General features: G+C 33.5%; 1 protein-coding gene and 1 long non-coding RNA gene across 6 annotated transcripts in view; one reads left to right on the top strand and one right to left on the bottom strand.

The window, feature by feature from the left end:
• The window catches only part of LOC127834262 (uncharacterized), a 73,792-nt gene extending 59,978 nt beyond the window's left edge, over positions 1 to 13,814 (bottom strand). Inside the window, exons 1-2 of one of the 5 annotated variants that reach the window (XM_052359964.1) lie at positions 13,731 to 13,814; positions 12,982 to 13,043 (exon numbers count right to left, since the gene is read on the bottom strand). In XM_052359964.1, the coding sequence (XP_052215924.1) occupies positions 12,982 to 13,043; positions 13,731 to 13,752 (84 nt within the window). In that variant the 5' untranslated portion in view covers positions 13,753 to 13,814. Of the gene's footprint in view, positions 1 to 2,941; positions 3,077 to 5,183; positions 5,436 to 12,981; positions 13,044 to 13,730 lie in introns of those variants that run through there. The other 4 variants (XM_052359963.1, XM_052359976.1, XM_052359975.1 and 1 more) reach the window with 4 other exon arrangements.
• Positions 13,815 to 19,052: 5,238 nt separating this feature from the next.
• LOC127834273 (uncharacterized) lies at positions 19,053 to 25,764 on the top strand. The gene is made up of 6 exons (XR_008027854.1): positions 19,053 to 19,220; positions 22,670 to 22,799; positions 23,418 to 23,945; positions 24,202 to 24,438; positions 24,686 to 24,811; positions 25,223 to 25,764. It is a non-coding gene; the product is annotated as an uncharacterized LOC127834273 (long non-coding RNA).
• Positions 25,765 to 27,726: the final 1,962 nt, after the last annotated feature.

Genomic DNA, 27,726 nt, shown 5'->3' on the forward strand with positions numbered 1-27,726 from the left:
AATAACTTCGATTTTGTGAATGGTTACCGAGATCAAATATTAACCACTAATGAGTTCACATGTAAACAATGATAAGACGTATCAGATATTTTATTTATTGTACTTGTGATATTGTTGATATTAACGATATATAGCTTAAAGGTGTTAAGTATATACGTGTTTTTGCACATTACCCCAAACTAATTAGATGTTACATACATGTTACATACATGTTCTGCAAAGCGACTTTTATTTAGAACAGAACAGAACAGAACTTTTATTTTCACCCAAGTATATAACATATACAATAAGGGCAATATAACAAAGTACAATTTTTTATAACAATATTTTGACTTCCGATAATTTAACAACAACAGCACATATTATCCAGCGAGGGTGGGGGTATTCAGAATGAGCATATATAAAGATATTGACTGCGAGAATGTGGGAAAAGTTAATCAATTACAAAAAACACCAGATTATCATACATAGTGAGCAATGCATGAGAATGAAATAACGGTTCGCCATTGTGTAGCCTAATTTGTCGAGGATTCTAATATTATTAGTGATCTTTAACCTTAATTTAAACTAGGTGTCGGTTTACATCAACCGACTGCACTATGCTTGTAATGTGTATGTGATTATTTGAATAAATAACATATGAGCCGTGCTCTGTGAAAAAGGTGTTTAATGCATGTGCGTAAAGTGTCTGCCCAGATTAGCCTGTGCAGTAACCACCGGCTTATCAGGGACGACACTTTCCGCCTAGACTAGATTATTTCTATGAAAAGACTTTCTTTAAAACAGAAAATATCATAAAAGCGGAAAGTGTCGTCCCTGATTTGCCTGTGCGGACTGCACAGGCTTATGTGGGACGAATTTTCACAGAGCACGGCTCATATATAAGGTTAACTTTGAGAACAATGACATCCCTATGCAACGATAATTATAATAGTTGAATTGTTAGGCGTATCCTAACGCGCATTGTATTTAAACGTAGATAGTCTACGTTAAACATGTAATTTTATATTTTGTTTTCAAGATACTATTAGGTGGTATAAAAACGACTTTATGTGCAAATCAACTTCTCTGTGGTATATCTTAAATATTTATTTGTAATATTAAAACGGCATTATTAATAATTATATTACAATGAACAAATGCTAACTACAGTTACAATAGTTTGTGCGTAATAAATATTCGACTTAAAATATTTCCATTAAATGAGGAAAACGTCTCACGAAAAAAAAATCCGGGCTCTGTCAAAGATATATACACACAACCCGAGGTACGTGTGGATAAACATTTCTACGATTTTTGCTGAAGTTGAAAAAAGCTAAACATTAATTTGTACTTTAAATAGTAAAAACTATGCTTTGAGTCATTGGCAAATGTTAAAATATTATTACACTATTGAATTATATTGGAATTTATTTAATTGCGAGAGACGAATATCTGCTTGTCTAAACATCTTATTTAAACATAAGATGTTTTAGATTTTTTTAGTTTACATTAATATTCTTTGTAAATACAAGCCCAGCTCTTATTTCTCTCTACATATTTAATTATATGCTAAATACTCAAACACATTCCGATGTGATTTGACTCAAGGAATATACGGTACACGAGGCGTACAATATATTTGTTTTAAGGAAAACTACACACCCTTAAAATGAACTCGTTCAATAGGGTTGTTTAAAATTAGCATACATCAACACTAACCCGGCCATAAAGTATTTAAGCTTTCCGTTAAACCAATCAAACACAAAACATTATTTATGAACATTTGATACCCAGATACACAAGGAAACACTGAAAATTATGAGAAATAAAAAATAAATATTAATTAATTATATAAACAATACTATTCATAATCACTATCTTGAGAAATATTTATAATAATAAAAAATAATAAATAATAATAATAATAATAATAATAATAATAATAATAATAATAATAATAATAATAATAATAATAACAATAAGAATAATAATAATGATAATAATAATGATAATAAAAAATAAAAATAAAAAAATAAAATAAATAATAATAATAATAATAATAATAATTAAAAAAAAATAAATAATAATAATTATAATAATAAAAATAAAATAATAATAATTATAATAATAATAATAATGATAATGATCATAATAATAATAATAATAATAAATAATAATAATAATAATAATAATAATGATGATGATGATGATGATGATGATGATGATGATGCTGATGATGATGATGATGATGATGATGATGATGATGATGGTGATGATGATGATGATGATGATGATGATGATGATGATGATGATGATGATGATGATGATGATGATGATGATGATGATGATGATGATGATGATGATGATGATGATGATGATGATGATGATGATAATGATGATGATGATAATGATGATGATGATGATGTTAATAATAATAATAATAATAATAATAAAAAAAAATAAAAAAAAATTATAATAATAATAATAATAATAATAATAATAATAATAATAATAATTATAATAATAATAATAATAATAATAATAATAATAATAATAATAATAATAATAATAATAATAATAATAATAATATAATAATAATAATAATAATGATAATCATCATAATAATAATAATAGATAATAATAATAATAATAAATAATAATAATAATAATAATAATAATAATAATAATAATAATAATAATAATAATAATAATAATAATAATAATAATAACAATAAGAATAATAATAATGATAATAAAAATAATAATAATATTAATAATAATAATGATGATGATGATGATGATGATGATGATGATGATGATGATGATGATGATGATGATGATGATGATGATGATGATGATGATGATGATGATGATGATGTTAATAATAATAATAATAATAATAATAATAATAATAATAATAATAATAATAATAATTTGTTTTGAAAACTACGATACCAACCTCGTTTGTACTGATAATATACTTCTTTCGAGTGAATGTCAATGCAATCTTAACATTTGCATACCGATTTATTGAAGTATCAAATAAGTTAATGACGGCGTCTATTGCACATGCAAGCATTTATTGGACCTTAAAAAGAATCTATCCACTTTCGAGTGCACACACTGATGAACTTTATAATATAAATAATTAAACTGCTATCATCCTACATAGCACATGTCGGCTTACCAATTTTCCGAAAACCTTATCACTCTCAGAATAACTTTATGTTCAATCTACATTAATGATTTTATGTATCCAATCTCTGGGCGCCTATATTCATGTTTCCCTCATTTCTGATTCAAACATTAGTCTAGGACAGAAACAGACCTACGTTTTTACTACTTGGTCACCAAGATATTATGGTAGTGATACAATAACGAAGGAAAAAGGTTCAGCATTTTGTTCTCGTGTAGACGTTCAGCGCTTGTTTTTTTTAGAGTTTAGAGATATATGTAAAGTTTAATGAAAATCGTCGAACTGCATGGATATAGGCATCAATGATACACAACATGATCAAATTGAGGTAGTTTCTAGCGGATACCACACACAGAAGAGAAAACACAGTATACAACCTAAGCTGGCTTCACGTCTTTGTATATAAGTTATCATTACCAAATATAATACATATAAGAAAACCGACCACAGATGAACTTATTTTGTAAAATGCCGAACAAGTATTTTCTTTGTTTTTAAAGATTGTAAATAAGTTGGGAAACTTTATTTATTAAATGATACATTGAAATGCAAACAAAGTGACCCAGCAGAAGACAATCCTTATTGAAGCACGTGGTCTTCGATTTATGGCAAGGAACCGCATTTAAACAATAAATGCAAAGCATCGGGTCTTAATTAACACATATTCAACCTTTTTTTTTATAAAATCGGTGTGTTAAAATATGTGCCTTTTCTGAGAGCATTGAAATATACAACATATATAAACGTTTAATAATAAATCAAAAGGAACTCAACCGGACTTAATGTATCAGTTATGCATTTTCATTATAATTTACATTATGTTACAAAACCTGCTAGAGTGGCACATGGGCTAGACTGGCACATGTACACATACGTTGTAGCATGAGCATATTACTGTTGAGGGTCCAGGCATATGATGAAAAATTATGACTGATCTTCACTCGTAACGTCGAGTTTTTCTCGATGTATGGGAAATCAGGCCGCCGAGAATTTCACTTTTTAAATCAACAATTGTCATAAAACACCTGTTTATCAAAAGAAGCGACATGTCTCTAGAGGTTGTTAAGCTAGGTACGTCCCCAAATATTTTCATTAATGCTATTTTCAAACATCATTATTTTACATATTATTTGGTGAATGTGATGTACATTATTCGAAATATTCCCAGGTAAATGACAACATTCCATATTTCTTTCCGGGTTGAACGGATACAGTCCTTAGCGTGAATATTATTAATAAATTTAAAATTTAACTATCATTACGATACCATTTTGCTATAGCAAGTAAAAAAACGCATATCAGAAGAGAGGCATCTAATACCCACGTATAAACAGATTTACCAGCTGAAAAATTATCATGTATACCGATCACGTTAAAGTACACAAGTAAACTATTTTTTCAGATTTTAAAATAACGCAACAGCACAAATTGTAACAACGTGTTTATTTTTTGTTCTCGACAAATGGTCGCATGATTAACCTATATATTGGACGTGCTCTGTGAAAAACGGGTTTAATTCATGTGCGTAAAGTGTCGTCCCTGATAAGACTGTGCAGTCCGCACAGGCGCATCAGGTACGACACTTTCCGCTTTCATGATATTTTACGTTTCAAGAAAGTCTATTCTTAGCAAACATCAAGTTAAGTCGGAAAGTGTCGTCCCCGAAAAGCCTGTGTGGACTGCACGGGCTAATCTGGGACGACACTTTACGCACATGCGTTAAACCCGTTTTTCTCAGAGCGCGGCTCATATTATATTGCGGGTTTAAGTGTCTTAACAGAAGTACAGCTCTATAAATTATTTTCTAATGTGTTGAAACGCGAAAACAAATATCTGATTATTTAATGGATTTTATCTGATTATATAAAAGAAATATATTTGGATATTGTATACTTTTCTTATGCTTTGGCCAAAGTATTTGTATTTACGTTATATCATCGGTCCATAAATGGTATGTCAATTAATAATAAATATTCAATATGAAGTTTCCCTAATATAAATTTACCTGAATAAGAAACTAAAATCCGTATTTCTTGAATATATTATAATTCCAATGTCAAAATGGATGTGATTATACGTTGTAGCACGTAGCCGAGCCATTATGTAAGCGTTTGCAGTGTGGTTAGAGGCTTGTCAGTAGTACTCAACTGTTCATCGTGTACCTTGTTGCCAGCACGGTCTAAGCAAACAGACCAAAACACTCAGGCGTACATTTATATGTGCTTGTCTCATAGTGGGCGGCGGTCTAAGCGACAGGACAACACATCATTATTTACTAGTTGTCAATCAGACGGTCATGTGATAACATCATCATACACGCACATGACTATGGTCGAATTGCATATATCAATTGAAACACATATTATACGCAGATAATATGCTACAAAGTAAGCACATGAGTGGGTTCTTTTCGAAGCGTTTGGTATTTGTATTAAATAGAACCCAATTGATACTTAATACCATTCAACCCTACATCATATTTACATAAGACTTTATCATCGAATGCGTGCAAACAATTGTATAACACTTGAATGTATGCAAGGAAACAACAACCTATACATAGGCATTATATCATCATCTTGTAACCATATGATCTGCTGCTCTCATTAACCGTTGTAAAAAGGGCGGAACAGGCCTTACGATTGAAATATCAGCATGTCTACAACATACAGCACATTTGCAAGGTATCGCGAGTTATGTATGGCAAACTTCCGGAACACTTCTAGAATACTGTGACTATACTGTGTAAATTATTCAAACACATCGTGTCCACTCATTAAAAAGCAATGTCTTTGTATAAAACTCATCTGTACATTTTCTGGTCGTTATAAGCCTTCACCTCTGCAAAAGAAACATTCCCGAATACCAATGTCCATTTATATGTTGGTCTTGTATACTGAATACAGATTGTTAAATTTTGATTACACTGATATGTGATGTCCTTAAAATAAACAAAACATAAAGCGCTTACACCCGAGCTCATTTTGATTTCTTATTATACCGCTGTTATCAGTATTTAGCATTTTCTTTGCTCTTTATAAAAACACATGTCTTCACACTCGTAATATCCTTTCTAGTTTGTAGTTTTGTTTATATAATACCATGTTTATTTATTTTGTACAATAATGTACTGGTCATCACTATAATGTAAATATAAATTTCACCACTCCGTTCTCCATTTTCACTCACTTGTATCCCATAGTGATGTCAATTCTCTTAGTACCTGCGGGTGTTTAACTAAGTGATATACCGTATGGTATATTCATGTAAACAATTACATCCTTCTAGATGTTTATCAAAACGTATGAAAAAAGTATTCGCAGATAAATAATTAAGGTGATAAGACAAGTCATGGAAAATTATCCACTAGACATGCGGTAAAATTAAATGCCGAATATATTTATATGTGTTCAATATACATGATAAGTGCATCATTTAAATATTGAAAACGTGTTTATCAACTTGTCTATGTATAATAACGTATAACACGTTGGTTGAAACTGCATGGGATTCAATGGGCTGTAACTTCGTCTAGTCACACTGCATATCGCAAGGAGTACTTATTTTTCTAGTTTTAACTGCATTAAACTTTATAATATGTTAATAAAAATGTAAATATAAAACTTAACTTCAAACTAGTTACGAATATACTGTGTATATCTCATTAATTAGTTTTTATTCATTGATATACTTTGTTGTTGCATATAAAAATAAATATATACTATTTTCATAAAATATCAAATAAACACACACATGGTCAGACAAGCAACATCGAATACAATGAAAATATGTCTTGTAGATTGCTAGAGTATACACTCCTGAAACATTTCATTTTAGACATACAGAGTTGTCTTTCATATTAACCAAAATCGAAAGCAGTGGGTAACAAACACATAATATGACAACATTAACTGTGAAATAAATGTTCTTTGAGAAATTAAATTACATGCGCAATTATTTCAAAGCAAAACGGTGTTGTTATTAACATCATCAAATCAGCATCAGCATTGGTGTTGAAGATATCACCCCACTGTCACCGATCTAAAGCCGAGTGTATATATGATGTCATTTTATTTTGCATTAAGGCGATAGGAGTTATCTTTCTTTTTAATCATTTACAAATCGACCATCGTTTGTAATATATCATTCAATTGGGATATTAGTTTTTTTGTAAACGTAAATGGCATGCAGAAATTGGTACAAAACCAAACATGTGAGCAGCATCATTGCGGCAGCATTCTTAAAGAATAGTAATAGAATAAATAATATAAATTATACAATAAACATCTGGCCTGATATTCATTTTAGAGGAAGCCATTTTGTTTTACAATAAGCCAGGCATAGTTATCTTTCTTTTTCAAACCATTACTTCTTTATTGGTCGTCATGTTTAACATAAGTCACCAAGATATCATAACAAAGTAAAGTTATACTCCAATAATGAGCACAAAGAAAATATTCAGAAGTGCAAACGTTTTCTTACACAACTCTCGAAGGAGAAGGAAATCGCAGATTGTATATCATTATGAAATTGTGTACATGCATAGTTGTATTCGATATGTCATAGTTTGTGTATGTAAATGTGATATTGATGATAAGAGTGTAATCTAATTGTCTTTAGTTCAAGTCTATACAAATAATTATGCTGCTATTCTTATGCAATTTTTAATAAGAGATATATAAGACATGTAAAAAATGCTCATTTTAACACAGCTCCTAAGAAAGTGATTCTATTATTATTGTATAAGGAACAGTTCAGTGGCACTCGTTTTCGACTGTCTGAAAGTCTACAGAAATCGAAAATACTATGTTAGTGTGATTAAGTTATTGAATTTATCGACGAATTTAAGAAAGGTTTACACGGCGAGACTTGCGAACTTAACATTTTTGGTTTGGCGAAAGGCGTAAACAGAGTAATAAACAATGTGTTCCGTGCTTAATTCATCATGTTCTTTGGTTTCATTTGAAGGTTGATAATCCAGCAGGTTAAAACTAGACTTTTGATTATTGCATCATACAAAACGTAAAGCTTCTGTCGGCGTTGCTGTCTCACACAAGAAAAAAGTAAAGGAGTGGGCATGGGGGACTATCACGTGATTACCCCCTATGAGTGGAGCAACAGACGAGAAATAAGATGAATAACAAAGGTATAAGTGAGGGGGGATATACAGAAAGAGATGGAGGAAAACAGATAGGTGAACGAAACGCGAAAAAGAGACGAGAGAAGAGAAAAGGGAAAGGAGATGGAGAAGAGAGATGTGAGTGGATTTAGAGGGGGTATTGAGTGGATTAAGAGACGATAAATAAGATGAAGGACAATTTAGAATTAAGGGTAAGGGGGGGGGGATATACAGAAAGAGATGAAGAAACGATAAAGGTTAACGAAACGCGAAAGAGAGACGAGAGAAGAGAAAGTGGAAAGGAGATGGAGAAGAGAGATGTGAGGGGATATAGAGGGAGATTAGATCGGAGAAAGGAGAAAAAGGAGGGAGAAGTTTTAAGAAATTGAAGCGGTGGTTGAAGAAGTTCGTGTTACTAAATAATTAAAATACGGTTTCGGTGGCTGTTACGTGTAACAAAAATGTCAAAACATAAAGTCCACATGCAACTTATCGTTTTTAATGACAATTTTGTTTAAAAAATGAAACGAACACAATTTCGGCGGCTTTAAAGTGGGACTGCACGATTTTGTTAAATATTTATGACTTCATATAAAATGTGTAAAAAACCTATATGAGATATATTTTAATATAAATTAAAATAAAAGTTAAAAAGAACATGTGTCGAAAAATGCGAAGTAAGCCAGATATTTAATTTTGAAAGCGAAAATGTTTGTAGATCTACAGTCGATTTCGCCAGCATGTATGTCATGTATGTACGATGGGAATCTAAATTTATTTTTACGGATCATTTTAATTTCCTGCAACGATATCTATTCATGCGACACACGAACACTAACTTCGATCCTAATAAAAAAGACGAATGCTTCGGTTATTGAAGGAAAACATGTACGAAATATCTTCGTCACAATCGGCTCGGGGCACTAATTTGTCTTTGCTGCATTTTATGAAATTCGTCTTCAATGTATACTTTTTCTTGCCTATTTTATGTTATTTTAACATATCTTTATCAATATATTACAATTTAACACATACAAATCGTGCAGTCTCACTTTAACGAAGATCTGTAGATCCGCAAGCACTGACTTTTAATTGCAGCATAATAAGTGAAATAACCGGTGCGTGGTAAACTGAAAAATACGCGGGTTAATCAGGATTTTACATCGTTTTCTGGTGGATAAGAACGCGCTTCGCAACCCTGGTGTCAATGGTTCGCGACCACACTTCTGTTCCATTAAAGATTATTAAATACATTTTTAAAATTAATTTCATATACACGTACAAGATAACTATTGATGCAAAGCATCAAAGGGCGTCGGGAGTTTCAGTGTAAAAGGTACTCAATGAAGTTACATGGAACGATTTTTTTCTACTGTAAATATTAATATATATGCCGATTATTTTATACAAAATAAAAAAGATACTGGTATAACCATTATCTATGATTTTGTGTTATAACCCCCAAATAACCATTATATATGATGTTGTGTTATAACCCCCAAATAACCATTATCTATGATTTTGTGTTGTAACCCCCAAATATTTCATAGCTCATTTTATTTACATTGGTTTCCTTTTTTTACTGGCATCCGTGTGCAGTTTTCATTAATGGAACAGAACTGTGTAGGTTTAAAAAAATCTGCTTCATCTTGTAAGCGTAATTTCATATTTTTCTCAACTTCAAGGGGAGATGATTCTGAACTTATTCTTACGTTGCTCATTTACGATAGGGGTTGAGTACTCATTGATATGAAAACACTGTATAAGTTTTAATGTGTTGACGACCCCCCCACCCTCTAACACATATATTTCATGGGCATATTAAAAACAAAAAATGGTTACAATAAAACAGCATATTTATTTAAACTAAAATGTCTACATCAAAACAAAAAGTTAACATAGAACACAAATAAAATAATTTGATTCTACTGGGGCTCGAACCTTGGGCCTCTCACATGTGAAGCGAGTGTGTAACCACTACACTACGAGAGAGCTTGAAAAATCACCTTCTAACTAAGATATTAATAAGTGACTGTAGTGTAACGGTTATTAATAAAGCAATAAACCGTGTAATCGCTGTCGTCTTGTAAAATTAAAGAAAATACGCGTTTACCAAAACTCGAACAGCAAAAGTCTGCGCTATTGTTACAAAAACCACAAAATAAATATATTTTGATTATGTTTTGTTTTTATACAAAACCAGAAAGTTTCACCGGTTCGCGTATTCGCCCAGTCCCTGTAATCTTTTATTATTGCCCAGTCCCTGTGATCAGTTATTAATTAAAAGAATTAGCTTTGCATTATTGGCAATAAATGTTGTAGCAAATGTAATAGACACAAATGCAGTACTTATTTACACTAATTTACACATAAAATCACCACTATGCAAGATATTCTGAAAACAAAAATATATACATTGATCCGTAAAATAACTTCTCCCATAAGCGAAAAAACGTATTACATACGAGTCGCCGCACTTCAGTGCGACGCCAATCATTTATGAAACAGTTATTTATAACATGTTAAAACGACTCCAGCTGTACAATTTATGCATAATGTTGTGTTGTGTGCATGAGAAAGGAACTTTTCCTTGCACTACCTGGTATTTAAAAGCACTATTGAATGGATTGTAATAAACATAACAATATGTGCTCAAGTGAAATGTGTCGTATATAGGATATTCGATTATTTTTTAACTGAATATAAACATTTACAACTGTTTGTAATGCATTAGCTAATTTATCAAAGAGATCTAACATGTGGCTTATGGACACGGCATGGTATCTAGTTAAACAACTTTTTTTTTCATCGATACAGAAATAATTTAAAGAAAGACAACTCCATTATCGCTATATGTTTTTATCACAGTTGTCTTTCTTGCAAATGCAGAAACTACACCTAAAAACTGAAATATAAACTTCATAACTTCAAATGAGAACAGCTTTACAAGTTCACAAATAATTCACCAACTTTCGCTTTCGACTTTGGTATGTGATATTGTAAATTTAACAACAGCTAAAATGATGACGTTAAGAATTCTTGTTTGTATATTTATTCATGATTACATATTTTGTAAATCATGCCACTCTTTCTACGTTAAACATGCTTTATGATTATTGTACAACTATGTTGTTCGAATCTTCGATATCGGAGGAAATAAAGAATAAAGGATGCTTCTTTTTAAGTAATGTGTTTGCGCAGTAAATAATTGTTGATTCGACGGCTTAATAAATATCAATGACTTTCACATTTTAACTTGCAATGTTTAGTTTGTTCAATATTTGGAATTGCGTTTTTTAATGTTATTTTTAGTTGTTTTAGTTTTAGTTCATACGCTTTTTCAAATATCGCATCGCTGTAATAGCCTACGGGCCTGTAACCGACTGTGCGTTCTCACTTGTTCGCCCTTGGTTTATTTTAAATAATGCTTTATAACTATAAGACTGTACCCGTTTATTTACATTTGTTTTAATAAGTAAAGATGTATGAAGATTATTTTCATAAGCTGATTGAAGTACACTCATACAATGTTATGTTAAACTCGTTCGTTCTACTTATGTACAGCATCTTTTAAGTAACATTAGAACACGAGAACTTATTACGAATAATTTTAATGCAAACACTGTGTTTAAAAGCTAGGTTTTAATCGTAAGAAAAACGTTCATTTTGATTTATTCTCTGTCCGTTGTACAATTGTGTTTTAGTTTTGAGTCGGTTAAATGATTTGCTAGTGCAGCATAACATGATTTAACAAATTACTTAGCTGTATGGTATCTCTGGTAAAATCATAAGAAATACATTATTATGTAATATAATTATTTACTTTCTTTCTTTTTTCTTTTCTTTCTTGATCTTCTCCAATCGATAATGAAGAACAACGCATAATTTCTTTCTACATTCCTGCGTACTATTGTCACAAATGAGGAAAACATTTCTTGACAAGTATCTATTAGCTTTCAGTACATACTTAATATACTTAACAATGATAATTATACAAAGTGCATTTACTCTGAATATGATGCTCATAGCGGAAACCCATTCAGATGAAAAACTTCCCTCGTATGCATTGCTTCATGTTTTTATAACCTATTAGGAGATACATTAATTGTTTTTGAGATGTAGCTATTGTTTATTTAACAGTATTCATAAATGGCATAAGAATTGATTATTTGAAGTAGGCAAATTGTGAATCTTATTCGATAACAAAATACATATATTTTAATTTGTATGCACAATACACACATCGCCGAAAAAGAGTTCCTGAACAATTTTAATATTTCGGTTATTTTAACCAAGTTTGAGATTACGAAATGCAGCTGTAACTATATAGGTGATGACCGAGGAAGATAATTCGGCCCAGTACGCATAAGTGGTTAACGCGTATGTACTTTTTCATGTAATGAGTCACTATTTCAAGCTGCGTTAATTAACAACAAAGACCAAGAACCTCAGTATTTATATGTGAGAAGCTGATACAACTCAGATCACCGAATAACTAAGACATGTAGTACGACCATATCGATATCGGTTACATGAAACATTCGAACGATTGCAACTAAGCGGAGATTTTAATGAATGAAAAAAACAACATGATACAAATTGAACGATGTATTACAATGTTATTGACGGTAATAACTTTTACACGCGTTGAAAATTTTACAGGAAATTAATAAAAACGTCTTACTTTTAAGTCTGCGTTGTGTAACGCTATCCCGTCTTTGTCAAATACGGTTGGAATTTTCATCACTGAAAATTAGCAAAACATATTTGTCCAATTTCAAATATAAAGCTTCTTTTTTACTTGTATTATTATCGGGGTCCAAATCGAATATGTCTCTCTTCGCGAAGAGACAACTGATGACAGCAATTTTACTTCCAGTTCAGTTCTAACCTGTCCGACGTTATTAAAACCAACAGCTCAATGTGTGTGCCAATTCAATGATTTGTGTCCCAAGTGTCTGATATAATTTTTAAGTATCTTAAACTGCATGAAGAATCTCGTTGCGTAACATAATCCACTGTAAATGTACCGCACTCTGTGAAAAGGGGGTTTAATTCATGTACGTAAAGTATTGTCCCATATTAGCCTGTGCAGACCGCACAGGCTAATCAACGACGACACTTTCCGCCTTAACTTGTTTATTGCTAAGAAGAGACTTTCTTGAAACAACAAATATATAAAAAACGGAAAGTGTCGTCCCAGATTTACCTGTGCAATCTGGATTTTCATATAGAAGAGACTTTCTTTTAACAAAAGATACCATAAAAGCGGAAAGTGTCGGACTGCACAGGCTAATCTGGCAGGACACTTTACGCACATGCATTAAGCCCCGTTTTCACAGAACGAGGCTCATATTAAGAGTTTACATACGAAAATGATTTCTTACAAAGAAAATAACAAATCGATGTCAATAAAAATTGCGAGCGTGTTACCTTTTTCTGAAGAAAAGATCATATAATTAATAAATGTTGATTGGAACCTGGAAAAACGCACACACAAACTAGTAACAATTAAAATCATTAAGCCTCAAAAATACTACTTCATATCTATGATGTGTACTTCCGTAGAGTTTCGGTAGAATGTTCAATTACAACTCATGAAACCGAAACGAGTATTATCTTCCTCAACCAAGATCGCTAAAAAAGTATAAGTATCCTCATTCAGATTTGTCATAACATACCTCATATACAAATGTCCAAAAATGCCATTTATGAAGTTTAAAAGTCAATTAAATTCACACGAGGCGTAAACGAACTTGTAATATAGTGAAATGTATAAGAATTATGGCCACAAAATCACTGAGATTAGAATAAGAATCGGAACCAAAACAACACTACTATTACAAGTACTACTACTACTACTACTGCTGCTGCTGCTGCTGCAGCTGCTGCAGCTGCTGCTACTACTTCTAAGACGACTACTACTTCTGCTACTACTACTGCTACTACTGCCACCACCGCCACCACTCATCATCGCCGCCGCCACCGCTACCGCCACCGCCACTACCACCACCACCACCACAACAACAACTTCTACTACTACTACTACAACAACTACTACTTCTTCTACTACTACTACAACTACTACTACTTCTACTACTACTACTACTACTACTACTACTACTACTACTACTACTACTACTACTACTACTACTACTACTACTTCTACTACTATTACTACTACTACTACTACTACTACTACTACTACTACTACTACTACTACTACTACTACTACTACTTCTACTACTACTACTACTACTACTACTACTTCTACTACTACTACTACTACTACTACTACTACTTCTACTACTACTACTACTACTACTACTTCTACTACTACTACTACTACTACTACTACTACTACTACTACTACTACTACAATTATTATTATTACTACTACCATCACTATCATCATCATCTTGATCATCAAATTAATATTCATGATCCTTATAAAATAACAACATTAGTATCATAAGTTATTATATAAACAGTGTACTTGTATTCGGACGCTTGTCAGTGTGTTACTTGATTACATATCGTGATCAGTTTTCAACAAAACAACAATACAGAAAATGGAACAAAAAGACATGGATACAATAAAGAGAAAAGTAAAGAAATTACATGTATAAAACCAAGTTTCTGAATTTTTCTTACCTTTTCAGTAAAACTAACCATGCATCTATTAAGGGAAGTAAAACACGTGTGTCTGAATATTATTTCCTTTCAATTAAGTTAGATGTTAATATGTTTAATTAATTATGTAAAGCTGGCATCATTCGCTCGCCGTTCATTTGACACTGGCAACTAGCTTCGAAGTTTACTTCTTATAGACAAACACAAACACATTAAATTTTATATGTGATGGCATCCAAAGAACGGCGCTGACGTCATATTATATACATTTTGGCCGTGCTCTGTATAAAAATGACTTAAATGTATGTGCGTGAAGTGTCGTCCCAGATTATGCTGTGCAATCCGCACAGGCTAATCCGGGACGACATTGTCCGCGTTTATGATATTTTTCGTGAACGTCTCTTCGTATAAAAAATCAAGTTTAGGCGGAGAGCGTCGTCCCTGATTAGCGTGTCCGGACTGCACAGACTAATCTGGGACGACACTTTACGCACATGTATTAAACCCCATTTTCACAGAGCGTGACTCATTTATTATATATATGTATGTATATGTGGTATTTATTGTATAATTCTGACACGTTTGCATATTCGAATGGGGAAGCGGACAACGACAACGAGCGAGGCATGGTATTGTAATGCGCATGGTGGGGGGGGGGGGGGGGGGGGATAGAGGGTAAGGGTAAGGGTTAGGGTTAGGGGTCGGGTTTGGGTAAGGGTTAGCCTTAACCCATACCTTAAACCTAACCAGACTTTTTAACCCTAATCCTAACCTAACCATAACCCAGGGTTATCTCCCCTATACCATGCCTCGCTCGTTGTAATTGTCGAAAAATACGCGCCAAAATCCTTGAATTATTCAAGTTACCTTTGCAAACCAATGTGACACAAAACACGTGTACTAAGAGGGGGTAATCGCATGACAAACAATATGGCGACGTCCATGCCGAGGTTGAGCTGTAATTTTGAGACCCGCTTAAACATTTCGCAGCGGGAACAGTCGAGATAATGGAGCGAATATTAAAACGATAAAATAAAACGCTTATCACTTTCTTGTCGATATGGCTGAAAGTTAGCAGCATTTTAACAATTGATAAAAGTAATAAAGGGTATTAAACTGCGAAAAATACCAGCCTCGTTTTTTTTTTCACGTGATTACCCTCTATTACTAGCCATGATTTCATGATTTACAAATCAAGAGTAAACACAAACAGTTACGCTTTAAGTTGTGAGCGCAATCCAGATAAAATATATATGTATATGACGCTGGTTAAAAGTATAACTGCTTTACTTTCGTTTTATATATATAATCAACGTCTGTTACTGATATATAAACAACAATATTACAAATGGCATTGAAATTCGCGAAGCCGGAAGTAAAGGTAAACATTTAAACAATATTACGAAATGTGATAGCTCACATTACACTTGGGGACTTTTCTAACGCATCACTTTTCAAACTTGAATATCTCAGTTATGAGTAAAGATATTGATTAAATTTTTTACATACGATCATTTGACTAGAGTATATGCAAGCTCACGATAAAATCATTCATCCGTGACGATTGGACGCTTTAGCACGTGGGGTAGGTGTGGTTTCATATTTTTGCACGTGGAAATGTTGAAACGCGATTTAATTCTTGTTTTATTTAAATTTAATTATTTTAGGTGGGTTCTTACAAAAGGAAAACATAACAATTAATTTACAAAACAATATAGCTCGTATGAATATTCAGGAACGCAATGGCACACTAGGAATTTTACAGGTTACCTTTCCCACTTGCTATAGCGTCCGATCGTCACGGATGAATGGTTTTATGGTTAGCTTGCACATATTGTAGTCACATGATCACATTTGCAGTTTTAAATAAAAATATTTAATCATTACTGAGATATGTAAGTGTTAAAGGTGTTGCGTTAGAAAAATCACCAAGTGTAGTAAAAGGCGATATACATGTTATTCCAATTTAATTTTAATTTCATAATTCTAGGTAAGTTTTTACACAAGAAAAACATAACATTAATTAAAGAAAAACAATATGGCTCGTATGAATATTCAGCAGCGAAACGGCTCAATCGGCATGATGCAAGCCGGTCAGTTATTAAGACGTTAATTTTATGCGTTTTACTTTTCACATTGTTGTTATTTAACGTTGTACTAGTTTGCGAATTTGACTTTTGAATTGACGTTTTTAATTTGTTAAGTTTAATAGTTTGATGATTTTTAATTTCAATTAAAGTTTCATGAATTATCAAATATGTGTTGAATGATATTTCGTCCAAATTCCAACACAAGCCGTTCAAAAGTAAGGGAGCTAAAGGCTATATTGATATGATTAAGTGATGCGTTAGAAAGGCCTCCAGGTGTATTTAAACTATAGAAAAACAACATATGGACAATAAAGAAGACGATGTGGCTTGGTGACTGTAGAGCAATCAAGTTCAATCTGTCGTACCTTTCTTTTTTACCTCAAAGCCAGGAAAATAAATGCGCCCTATGTATGTGAGTAAGCATTAAATAACCACGATCATATGAATGGCAGAAAAATACATGTTTTATGACATTATCATGTACATTCTTATCTGTTTTATAAACCCCATGCATCTCTGGAAATAATAGCGACCATTTAATTTAAGGTAAATTTGAAATTAAATGTTAACACTTTTAGTTTAAATTAAAATTCGTTCAATCTGGCTATAGTCATTAAACATTTGAAAGAAACACGTGAATGTGAGGGGTTTGTTAGTAAAAAGTCATTTATTTATGCAACTGTTTGTTACAAGCTATGTGGTTAAAACACAAACTCATTTCTATATACATGCAACAGCTGTTTGACCTTGAAAAGCTTTTAAAATTGATCAGATTACAGAAATAATATTTACATATATGTTTAACACAGTGCAATGAATGCCCATGCGCACTGAAACCAAACATATATACGTCGCGTAGGTGTCGATACTTTCATTGAAATCCTGTAGCAAAACGTATATTGCATGTAAAACCGCACGTTTCACGCTTCACCGATACAGAAACGGAGAGCAAAATATTATCATGCAGTTTATACCTAATGACTAATGTGATACAAAACATTACCATTGCATTAGCAAGTATTCGTGGTTAAACGTGTGTTACAAGTTGTGTTTATCCTGTGGATGGTTTTACATAACGTATGAAACATGGATGCAGGTAAAGCAATTATTGGACATCATGTTACATGTACTGCAAATAAGTTCAAAAGAAGAGAATAATTAATTGCTACCGCATATGTTATTTCTTTTAAAACGTTAATGCAACTATATTATTGCATTAAAGCAACATATTGATGGTCAAGTAAATTATTTAGCAACCAAAATTGACGTCTGTTTTTTATCATACAAATGTCAAACAAAACTTTTTATCTTGAATCTTGGGAAAACGTATATGATTTTAACTTAAATTGTTGTGAATGGGGATGTAAAACATAAACAGGAATGAGATATTACTGTAAATACCAGCGTCTATTACAAATTAGCAGGTCCAACTCAGTTAACAATGCGCTTGATTGACTATCAAAGTTTGTTAAGCCATGTTTTATGTTTTACAAGCACATTCACACAATATTTATATAATATGTTTCATGGTAAGAATACATAAATCTCATATAAAACATTTATTTCTAATAAATTTCGTTTGGTTTGAAGCGCTCTTTGCATTATTCATGTTCATCTTTCTTGTTTAGCCCTAAAGCATGCTATGGTTAAATCAATATACATTTTACCTACCGTATTCGTCTTAGTTGTTGTGTTATATACATTACGTGTTATGGTGGCAGTCAAGAAACAAAAACAACTCTAAATGACAGATGAGCCTGTTTACATTATAATTGTTACTTAACTTAAGAATATAACAATATATAAATTCCGTATTATATGAATGTCCGATTTCATCGCCATTATATTTTTCACAAAGTGCACCTTTATTCTAAAATGCAATGAAACGTGAACTTATAAAGTAACTTATACATATATTATATTATATGACCAAATCTCTGGTACACGAATTGTCAAAGGACATCAACGATAACTATGATATTTTGAATATAAATAATCTGAAACAAAAATATGTCAATTTTAGTTCCTTAGTATTGGCCATGGGTCGTGCTGGTGAGTGCCACGTGCTGCAACGTCATATCCGGTTGAGTAATCTTCAGCGTCGGGATCATCTACACGGATATACGGGACAGGTTGCGCACCACTGGTGTGCAGACATCAGCAGTGGCAGCCGTTGATTTCGCATGTGCCTGCTTTGTTGGTAAGGTCTTCGATGACAATTATAGTTATGCATTATGCACATTATTTCAGCTCGCCGACAATGACCTTTATGCATGAGCATAACAGCAGTAAATAAATGTGTTTGATGTACGGAAATAAATGGACTATCCCACTTATTGTAAGCGCCTTCATGCAGTTCTTTATGAACACGCACACAAGCGTATGCATAAATACTTGAAATAGTTCTAACACATTATGTAGTCGTTTTTATTGTTTGAGTATCATTTCAAGGGGCCTTTTCAGGTTTTGGTAAATTGACAATATAAAAAAAATAATTCAGATTCATTGTAGTTATGATATTTGTGAGTAAACAGTAATACTGTACATTTACCATGCTGTAAAATATCCATTATATGCATCTTTTGACGATTTAAAAACCTTATAATTATAAAGCGTTGCAATGCGAAACGATTGAATAATTTGGAGAGTTCTGTTGTTGTCGTTATATTGTGTGATACTACGAGGATTGCTTATATAAAGTATAAAATACATCACTTATTGTCTGAGCACGGACGGCCGACTGGTCTAAGCGATAGACTCTAACCACAGGGGTCGGTGGTTCGAGCCCAGTTGAGGGTTACTTTTATTTATTTCTTTAATGTTATTCTTGTGTTTTTTTACTGGCGCTTTTTAGATCCAATGTTTTCATTTATCAATATAATGCATTTAACGACAAACTTCAATACATGCCAAAATCTGTGAAAAGGGATCTTTTCACGCTTTGGTAAATTGACAAAATTGAAAAAAGTTGTTTCAGATTCGCAAATTTTCGTTTTAGTTATGATATTTGTGAGGAAACAGTACTACTGAACATTTACCATGGTCTAATAGAGCCATTATATGAATCTTTTGACGATTTTAAAACCTATAAATTATAAAGCGTTGCAACGCGAAACGATTGAATAATTTGGAGAGTTCTGTTTTTGACGTTAAATTTTGTGAAACTACGAAGATTGCTTATATAAGGTATAAAATACGTTCAGAATGTGTACACGGCGGAATAGCTCAGTAGGCTAAAGCGTTTTTACTTCAGGACTCTGGCAGGACTCCAGGGGTCACTGGTTTGAAACCTGGTCCAGGCAATGTTCTTTTCCTTTTTTAAATTTTATTCTTGATTTTTTACTGGAGCTTTTACGATCCAATGTTTACATTTATCGATATAAAGCATTTAATGAATAAGTTAAAAAATGCCAAAATCTGTGAAAAGGCCCCCTTAATGTTCGAAATCGTATGATTAGTATTCTCTCAATGAAAGCATGTGTGCGTTAATATTGTTATACGATTCGTGTGTTTTGTTGTCCACATGTTTATACTGCTTAATAAGCAATCTCCGCGCAAAGTTGTCGTTCCTTACTCCCAGCTATGCTTGTTCCAGTCAAATCTCTGCGCGGAGGTTGCTTTAACAGCTGTTACAGTGTTATCTCCTAAAGCAATAGTTGAAAATACATCACACAAACAAAAATGATGCAGCGCTATATTAAACAAAATATATAATAATGCATGTCACAAAATAGACATTGTGTTCAAGCAACATTAAATTTTGCCCAAAGCTTATCAAATTTAAGAAACATGATACAATTTAATCTTAAAAATCAAAGCGTCGTAGGCGCTGAAGGCCTGGGGCTAGGTTTAGGGTGACGTTAAATGCATTTACGATGTTTAGTCCGAATTTCTCCCTTTGTCCGAATTTATACGGATTGACCCTAGCGGTTGAGTGCAGAAGCTCAGAGACTGTAAGACAAGACAATAGTTGTGTAAATACTACAGTGTACATAGACGGTGGAGGACAACACGATACTGGTTGTGGGAACGATAATTGTTTTTCAACTCTACAGATCTGGTAAAGGTTTGTCTACATAGGAGGTGTAGATATACAACAACAACAACATGGCCGCAAAAAACTGTTATTGTTGGCGTCAAATAAATCACTTTCAATAGCCTAAAATAGATTTCTATTACATAATTAACAGATCAGGAAAACACTCATACTTCCTTTGTAATGTGTATACAAAAGAAAATCCACTTAAACCCAAGTCTCACTTTTGCCGGTAGAGCCCCGGTCCATCCCGGTTTGCTAACGCCGGTCGACCGGCGAGGACCGGGTTGATTCGTAGAATTTTTCTAACGCAGTCACACTATAGCCCGGCAGAGTCCCGGTCAACCCGGACTGGCCACGGTTTATCCCGGTGAAGGCCCGGCAGAGCCCCGGTTGTCGCCGGTAGTGCCCCGTTGAAAGCCGGCAACGTCCCGGCATAGCCCCGGTTGTCGCCGGTAGTGCCCCGGTTGAGCCCCGGTGAAAGCCGGTAGTGCCCCGGTATACCGTAACACCGCCGGCACTCATCGTGTCTATACCGGCATCAAACCGGCATCAAACATTTTACCCCGGTCGTCGCCGGTAATGCCCCGGCGGAGCCCCGGTGAATGCCGGTGGCGTTCCGGCAGAACGCGTGTTTTCTTATATACCGTAGCTATACCGGGACTCTAACGGCATTCACCGGGGCGTTGCCGTAGCTCTGCCGGGGTCTGTATGGGCCCCGGTGGAGCTACGGTGCCGTCCCGGTTGTTCCCGGTGCCGCGCCGGTCGTTGCCGGTCCTTTCCGGTGACTCCCGGTTCATCCCGGAGGTATTAAACATTTTAATACTTTCCCGGTGGAGCCCCGGTTTTCCCCGGTTCATTCCGGTCGTCCCCGATGGAGCCCCGGTTCATCCCGGTAGAGCCCTGGTTGATCCCTGTAGATCCCGGATCACGCAAAGGGGCTCCGCCGGCATCATAGTGAGACTGGGCCTTTACCCTGATAAAGAACGGTGTACAGATTGTGTACATTGTCTCACGTAGAACTTTTCGCGCTCGATTTGCGCGCTCGATCTGCGCAGTGAAATAGCATATCCGGTTACTTCGTATATTTCCGAGAATGATCATGAATATTTGTTTTTTTTTTCTTTTTTCTTGAATGTCTCGTTAAGGCAAAATAAAATAACAATATCTTAATTTATGTTTATAAATACCAAATGTAATGTCTTCAACATATGTATCAGAAAAAAAATCTTCTTACTGTCTACGTAGACACTCGTATCTTTTCGGCCTAGACCGTCAAGTGAGGAACTTATTCTCGCATGAATATGCAAACAATAATAAAAAATATGGCGTAGCCAATGCAATAATATTTTTAACACGTTTTATGATACTGTCATGTTATATAGTGATGTTCTGTATTTACAAGGCGGGTTATTGAGATCTGCGAAGAACTTCTTTGATTGCGCATGAATTACCGCCAAGTTGTAAATCGGACTTTTGGGAATTCATTCATTAGTGGGTTTTGGCAGCCAGCCAATTCTGACTGTTTTAGAAATTTGTATCATTGCTATGGCCTTAGGGCTACGCCCCAGGCCAAAAACGAAGTTGAATGTAGGTGCTTGTATCCATTTCAGCTCCTGTGTTCAAAGCTTGGGCGCAGGGTGGCGACAGTTATAGGTTCACTGGTGATGGCTGGGGGACTCTTCCTGTGCTCCTTTGCACCAACGATTGACTACTTGTATGCATTCTTTGGCGTTCTAGCAGGTGAGAATTATAACAATTGTTAAACATAAAATAGAATTTTTTCAATTTTTAATCCGCATTACATTTTTCAGTGCATACTCACGGTTGAAATGATTTTATACATTGTACACATATTTTCATTGCTAAATTAGCTTCATAAGATAAATGTACATTATATATAATCCATTTTAAAATACAGTCCGTATAATGCTTTTGAGTATATTAACAATATTAATGGGGCCATACGTACTTAATCATTTCTGTTATAGTATTTTTTGGAATGTATGAAATTTAAGTACATACCTAATTTAAGAAAGTGGTCCCACTTTTAATAATTGCTAAAGGCCGTGGTTTAAATGCCAGCAATTAATCTTTTGTTAGGCAGTGGCTATGGTATCATCGTTGTTTCTACGCTGCTAGTCACAAAAGAGTACTTTCAAGAAAACCAAACCGTGACTTTGTTTATCCTCGCAACGGGACAACCATTTGACATATTTATTTTTCCACTGTTGATGCAACTCTTAGTGGATAATTTTTCCTATTTTGGAATGTATTTGATATCATCAGGAATTGTGCTCCAAATTCTTCTGCTAGGACTTTTCTTTAGACCACTAAATGTACACGAAATATCCATTGCAGTTGGTGAGTATACACGTATGGATGAAGGACATCCTGAACTAAAAGCGCCGTCAGAAAAAAATCAAGGAAGAAAATCCCTTTTCGGTCGATCGTAGTGAGTCTACGATACAGCAGGCAGAGCGCGAAACATTGAAATCCAAGTCAAAGTCATCATATAAGACACTTGAAGGACCATCTGAAACAATTGTTGTATCTACATTGGAAAAGTCGTGGAAATTTTAGGACATTACATTATACGAATCCGAAGATGAAGAAACTGAAAGCAATAATACAAATGGATCTGCTGAACCAGTAAAGCAGCCCACAGTTATTCCTCAAGCAAGTCCTGCAGTTGAAAGCATCCCTAGTGCTCAAGAAAACAATCGCGAGCTGCCTGAAATGCATAAATATTTGAAATAGTCGTGGGAATCCATAACCTGAAAACGCTGTGTGATTGTCGTATCGTTTGGCATACCCTTTCCGCCATCTTGTACAGCATTGGTGTAGGCTACCCATATATATTTTATCCTGATGTCGCTAAAAGCAGGGGTGAGTCTGGTGTTAAAACGTATCAATATGCTCAATTTTAATTATAGGAAATGTAGGGATTTCAATGTATACACATAAAAACCTTTGTTCCCTGCACAATTTCACATCATTATTTTCAGAACATAATTCCTTTGTGTATTTGAACCACGATTCATAAGAACAAGTTTGATATGATGAAAACAGAATATTTTATAAGACAACCCAATTAACTTTTTTAATATCCCCAATTCACTTTGGCATTTTTATTTAAATATAGGTTACAAAGATAGAACTTCCGTCTGGGCACTGCCAATAATGGGCCTTGTGGGAATCCCAGGCATTATATGTTTTGGTGCCATGACCAGAACAATCAGAAGGCGGATTGTCAGTGGGGGTGTCATACTCTTGGCGGGCTTGTCAACAATCACTGCAGCACTTGGCATAGCCTTTGAGAGTTACTATACTAGCATTGGTCTAATAATATTGTCTTCTCTCATATTTGTATGTTTTAGTGGTAAGTATTAGCATAGCTGCGTTATTGATTGGGTTTAAAGTTTCACCGTTCACTACGTATGTGAAGAAACAAACTATGTGTACAACCTAGCTTAACGACTTCGACTTAAACACATTATAATTAAATTTAAATAGATATATAAACCGATAAAAACCTTAATGAATTTATTTAGTAATAATTGATTTATTATACACATGTTTTCCACGGGACAGATCGCCAATTAATGTGTTCGTTTATCGATTTAAAGTGGTGTACAGGTTCGTACAAGAAGAGGTGCTGAAAGAGATCTTCGATCACCACATTGTGTCTCAAGTGTTCTTCTTTCTCTCGTGGGTATCGGGCTTTGGATATTTGCTTGGAATAATTATTGGAGGTAAAGAACTCATGTTCTGATAACTATTTGCATCTAGGTACGCCATTAAAGGTCACCTGCTGGGTAGTAGATGGAAATTGTTTAATATGTGTCTATTTCGGAGAACAAAGCTGTATTTATCCATAAAACGGCATACATACAAAATACTTACAAAACATCAGCAGTCAACTAATTGCAAATTAGTGCTACATTACTTTAGTTATTATCACGTCAATTTTTCCTGGCATGATATCTTGCAAACAAAATGTAAAATAAAACTATTCGTACATGTGGATTTGTATGGTAAAGCACTTGCAGTGCATGTTCACTGCAACATAATTATTATAGTGTTTCTATATGTTATGCAAAGTAAGTGCATACAATGCATTAAACGATGATATTATAAATTATTCAGTGACACATATACTTCAGGTTGGCTAAGGGACCACTATGGCGATTATGGGAATAGCTTCGTGGTTGCCGCAATATGTTCGGGCCTTGCAGGGGCTATGCTTGCACCTTTGATGGCATTTCGGAGAACGAACAGAGAAGACGCAATACAATATAGATCTCTTCATTTTGTGGTGATCTACTAGAAAACTACCAGTCTAAATTTGTGAACAACAGCAAACTTCGTTGTTCTGGTTACTTAAGAACAATGCGTTTCATAGGAAAACAAAACATAAATGTATACCCAGTTACTGAAATCATAGCTTACATTATCCATTACTACATGAAACGTGATTATCAAATTGAACATATTCATTAAGGATTTTAATTGACCGTTAAAAGTTTTGAGCAACTCGCATATTAATTTATATTTTTATTAGTTAGAAACAATACATAATTTTAACATAATTACATACTTGTGTATGTTGTCCATTTTTTGTTTCAATTATGAATGCAACTTGCTTTACATATATATGTATATTATTTGCTTAAAGTATGCTTGAACTATTATAAACACTTATCAACTTTGTAGTAAATACATTTTGAAATATGAAACGCTCTTTACAAACGCCTGTAGGTATGTATGCTGTACTTATGGACAACCAAAATAACGCGATAATGTATATACCTGGTATGATCATCCAAAGGTTTTTACTTATTTGACCTACATGCTAATCAACTACCAGATAATTAAAGTTGGAATAATAGTGTATTTAAATAGCATCTACAGGCGATAAATGGCTATTACAAAATCAGCAGGTACCTCAACCGTCAACAAAAGAAAATGCGGAAACAGCATTAAAGGCAGAGGTTTGGTTGCCATTGAATGTACATGTCCAGGTTTTATAATTTTGCAAACGGAACATTTGAAAGCGTAAATATTTAGTCTGAAAATAGTGACAAGACGGAAAACAAAAATGAATGGCACAATACACATGCTTTTGAACAATTTTGCACACTTGCATTTTTGATTAAAAAATAACACTTGTCATTTTATTATTTTATTTTAATTAATGTCAATTTGACCATTAAGTTAGTTTATTTTATGTTAAAGACTTACCCTAACTAACCCCAGACCTAGTCTGATTTACCCTCATGAAGTCTTAAACAATTTAAGATAGCATAAGGTAAAGCAGATTTATTACATTAAAACATAAATAAATAGATGGCCCCCCTCCCATGTAATCTGATGGCCTACTTAAAATAAAAGAAGTAGTATTTGTGTAAACATGTATCAAATATTGCCCAACATTAACTGTTCTATGGTTGCTGTATTATTTTGAATTTCATTAACAAAACTAACCAAAGCAAAGCATGTACAGTTTATTTATCAAAACAGTTTAACTTGATGAAAGCAAAGTAACACTAAGTGACCATTAATGAAAGTGACAATAAGCAAGTAAAACCTATAGGCTCCAATGAAAAATAAATATCAAGATAGATCTTCGTCATCGAAAAGGTCTTCAAAATCTGAAATAAACAGAGACGGTACTAATGAAAAAGAAATTATCTTAATTACAAAGACAAGGGTAAAGAAGATAAAAAAGTGACATATATTATACATGCATTTCTTATATCAAAACATAACTGCTAAACTTTGTACCTCCAAATGAACAAGATCCAGGGTCAGAACTATGGCATAGTATTTCTCATTTCAAGAAGCTTGGGGCTCTACAAGACAGACTGTTACAGATCTCGGTTGCATAGGTGTGCTGCGTCTCTTTGACTATTTAACACATTGTGTCCTTGTATATGTAAGGGACACAATAGCAAAATTATTTGCTCCTAATGTCTGTGTTGTCCCAGAGAATGTAAGAACAAGTAAACATTTGCCATAAAATTGCTTTAAAGGGTTTTTCATAATTTTATGTTATGGTAAATTTACAAAATGGATTTTTTCAAATTCGCAAATTTTCCTTGCAGTTATGATATTTAAAAGTAGACTGAAATACACTTATGCTGAACATTAACAATGCTCTAAAATATGCATGATACGCATCTTTTGATGATTTAAAAACCTGAAATTATAAAACGTAACAAACGCGAAACGATTGAATAATTTGCAGAGTTCTTCATTATATCTTGTGACATTGAGAGTGTTGCGTATTAAATGGTTAGTATACACAACTCATTGTAGGAGCACAGATGTGCGAGTGGTTTTAGCGCTAGATTTTTACTATGAGGGTCAGCGGTCCAAGCCCAGTTGAGGATTACTATTTTTCTGTCTTTTATTTTATTCTTTTTTTTACGGGAGCTATTTAGTTCCAATGTGTATTTATCAATTTTTAAAGCACATTATGGCTAATGTCAATACATGCCAAAATCTGTGAAAAGGTTTCTTTAAAAACAAGTTGTCAATAGCTTTTGAAAACGAAAACAAATTTGTCAAAATGAGATATCTCAGCCCCTGCAAGTTGTTTCCATTTATAAGTTAGCAAACGTTTGCTTGTGAAGATACTTTGGTTTCAATTGAATGTTGATTATCC

The sequence above is a fragment of the Dreissena polymorpha genome, chromosome 6 (assembly GCF_020536995.1).
Source record: "Dreissena polymorpha isolate Duluth1 chromosome 6, UMN_Dpol_1.0, whole genome shotgun sequence".
Lineage (NCBI taxonomy): Eukaryota > Metazoa > Mollusca > Bivalvia > Myida > Dreissenidae > Dreissena > Dreissena polymorpha.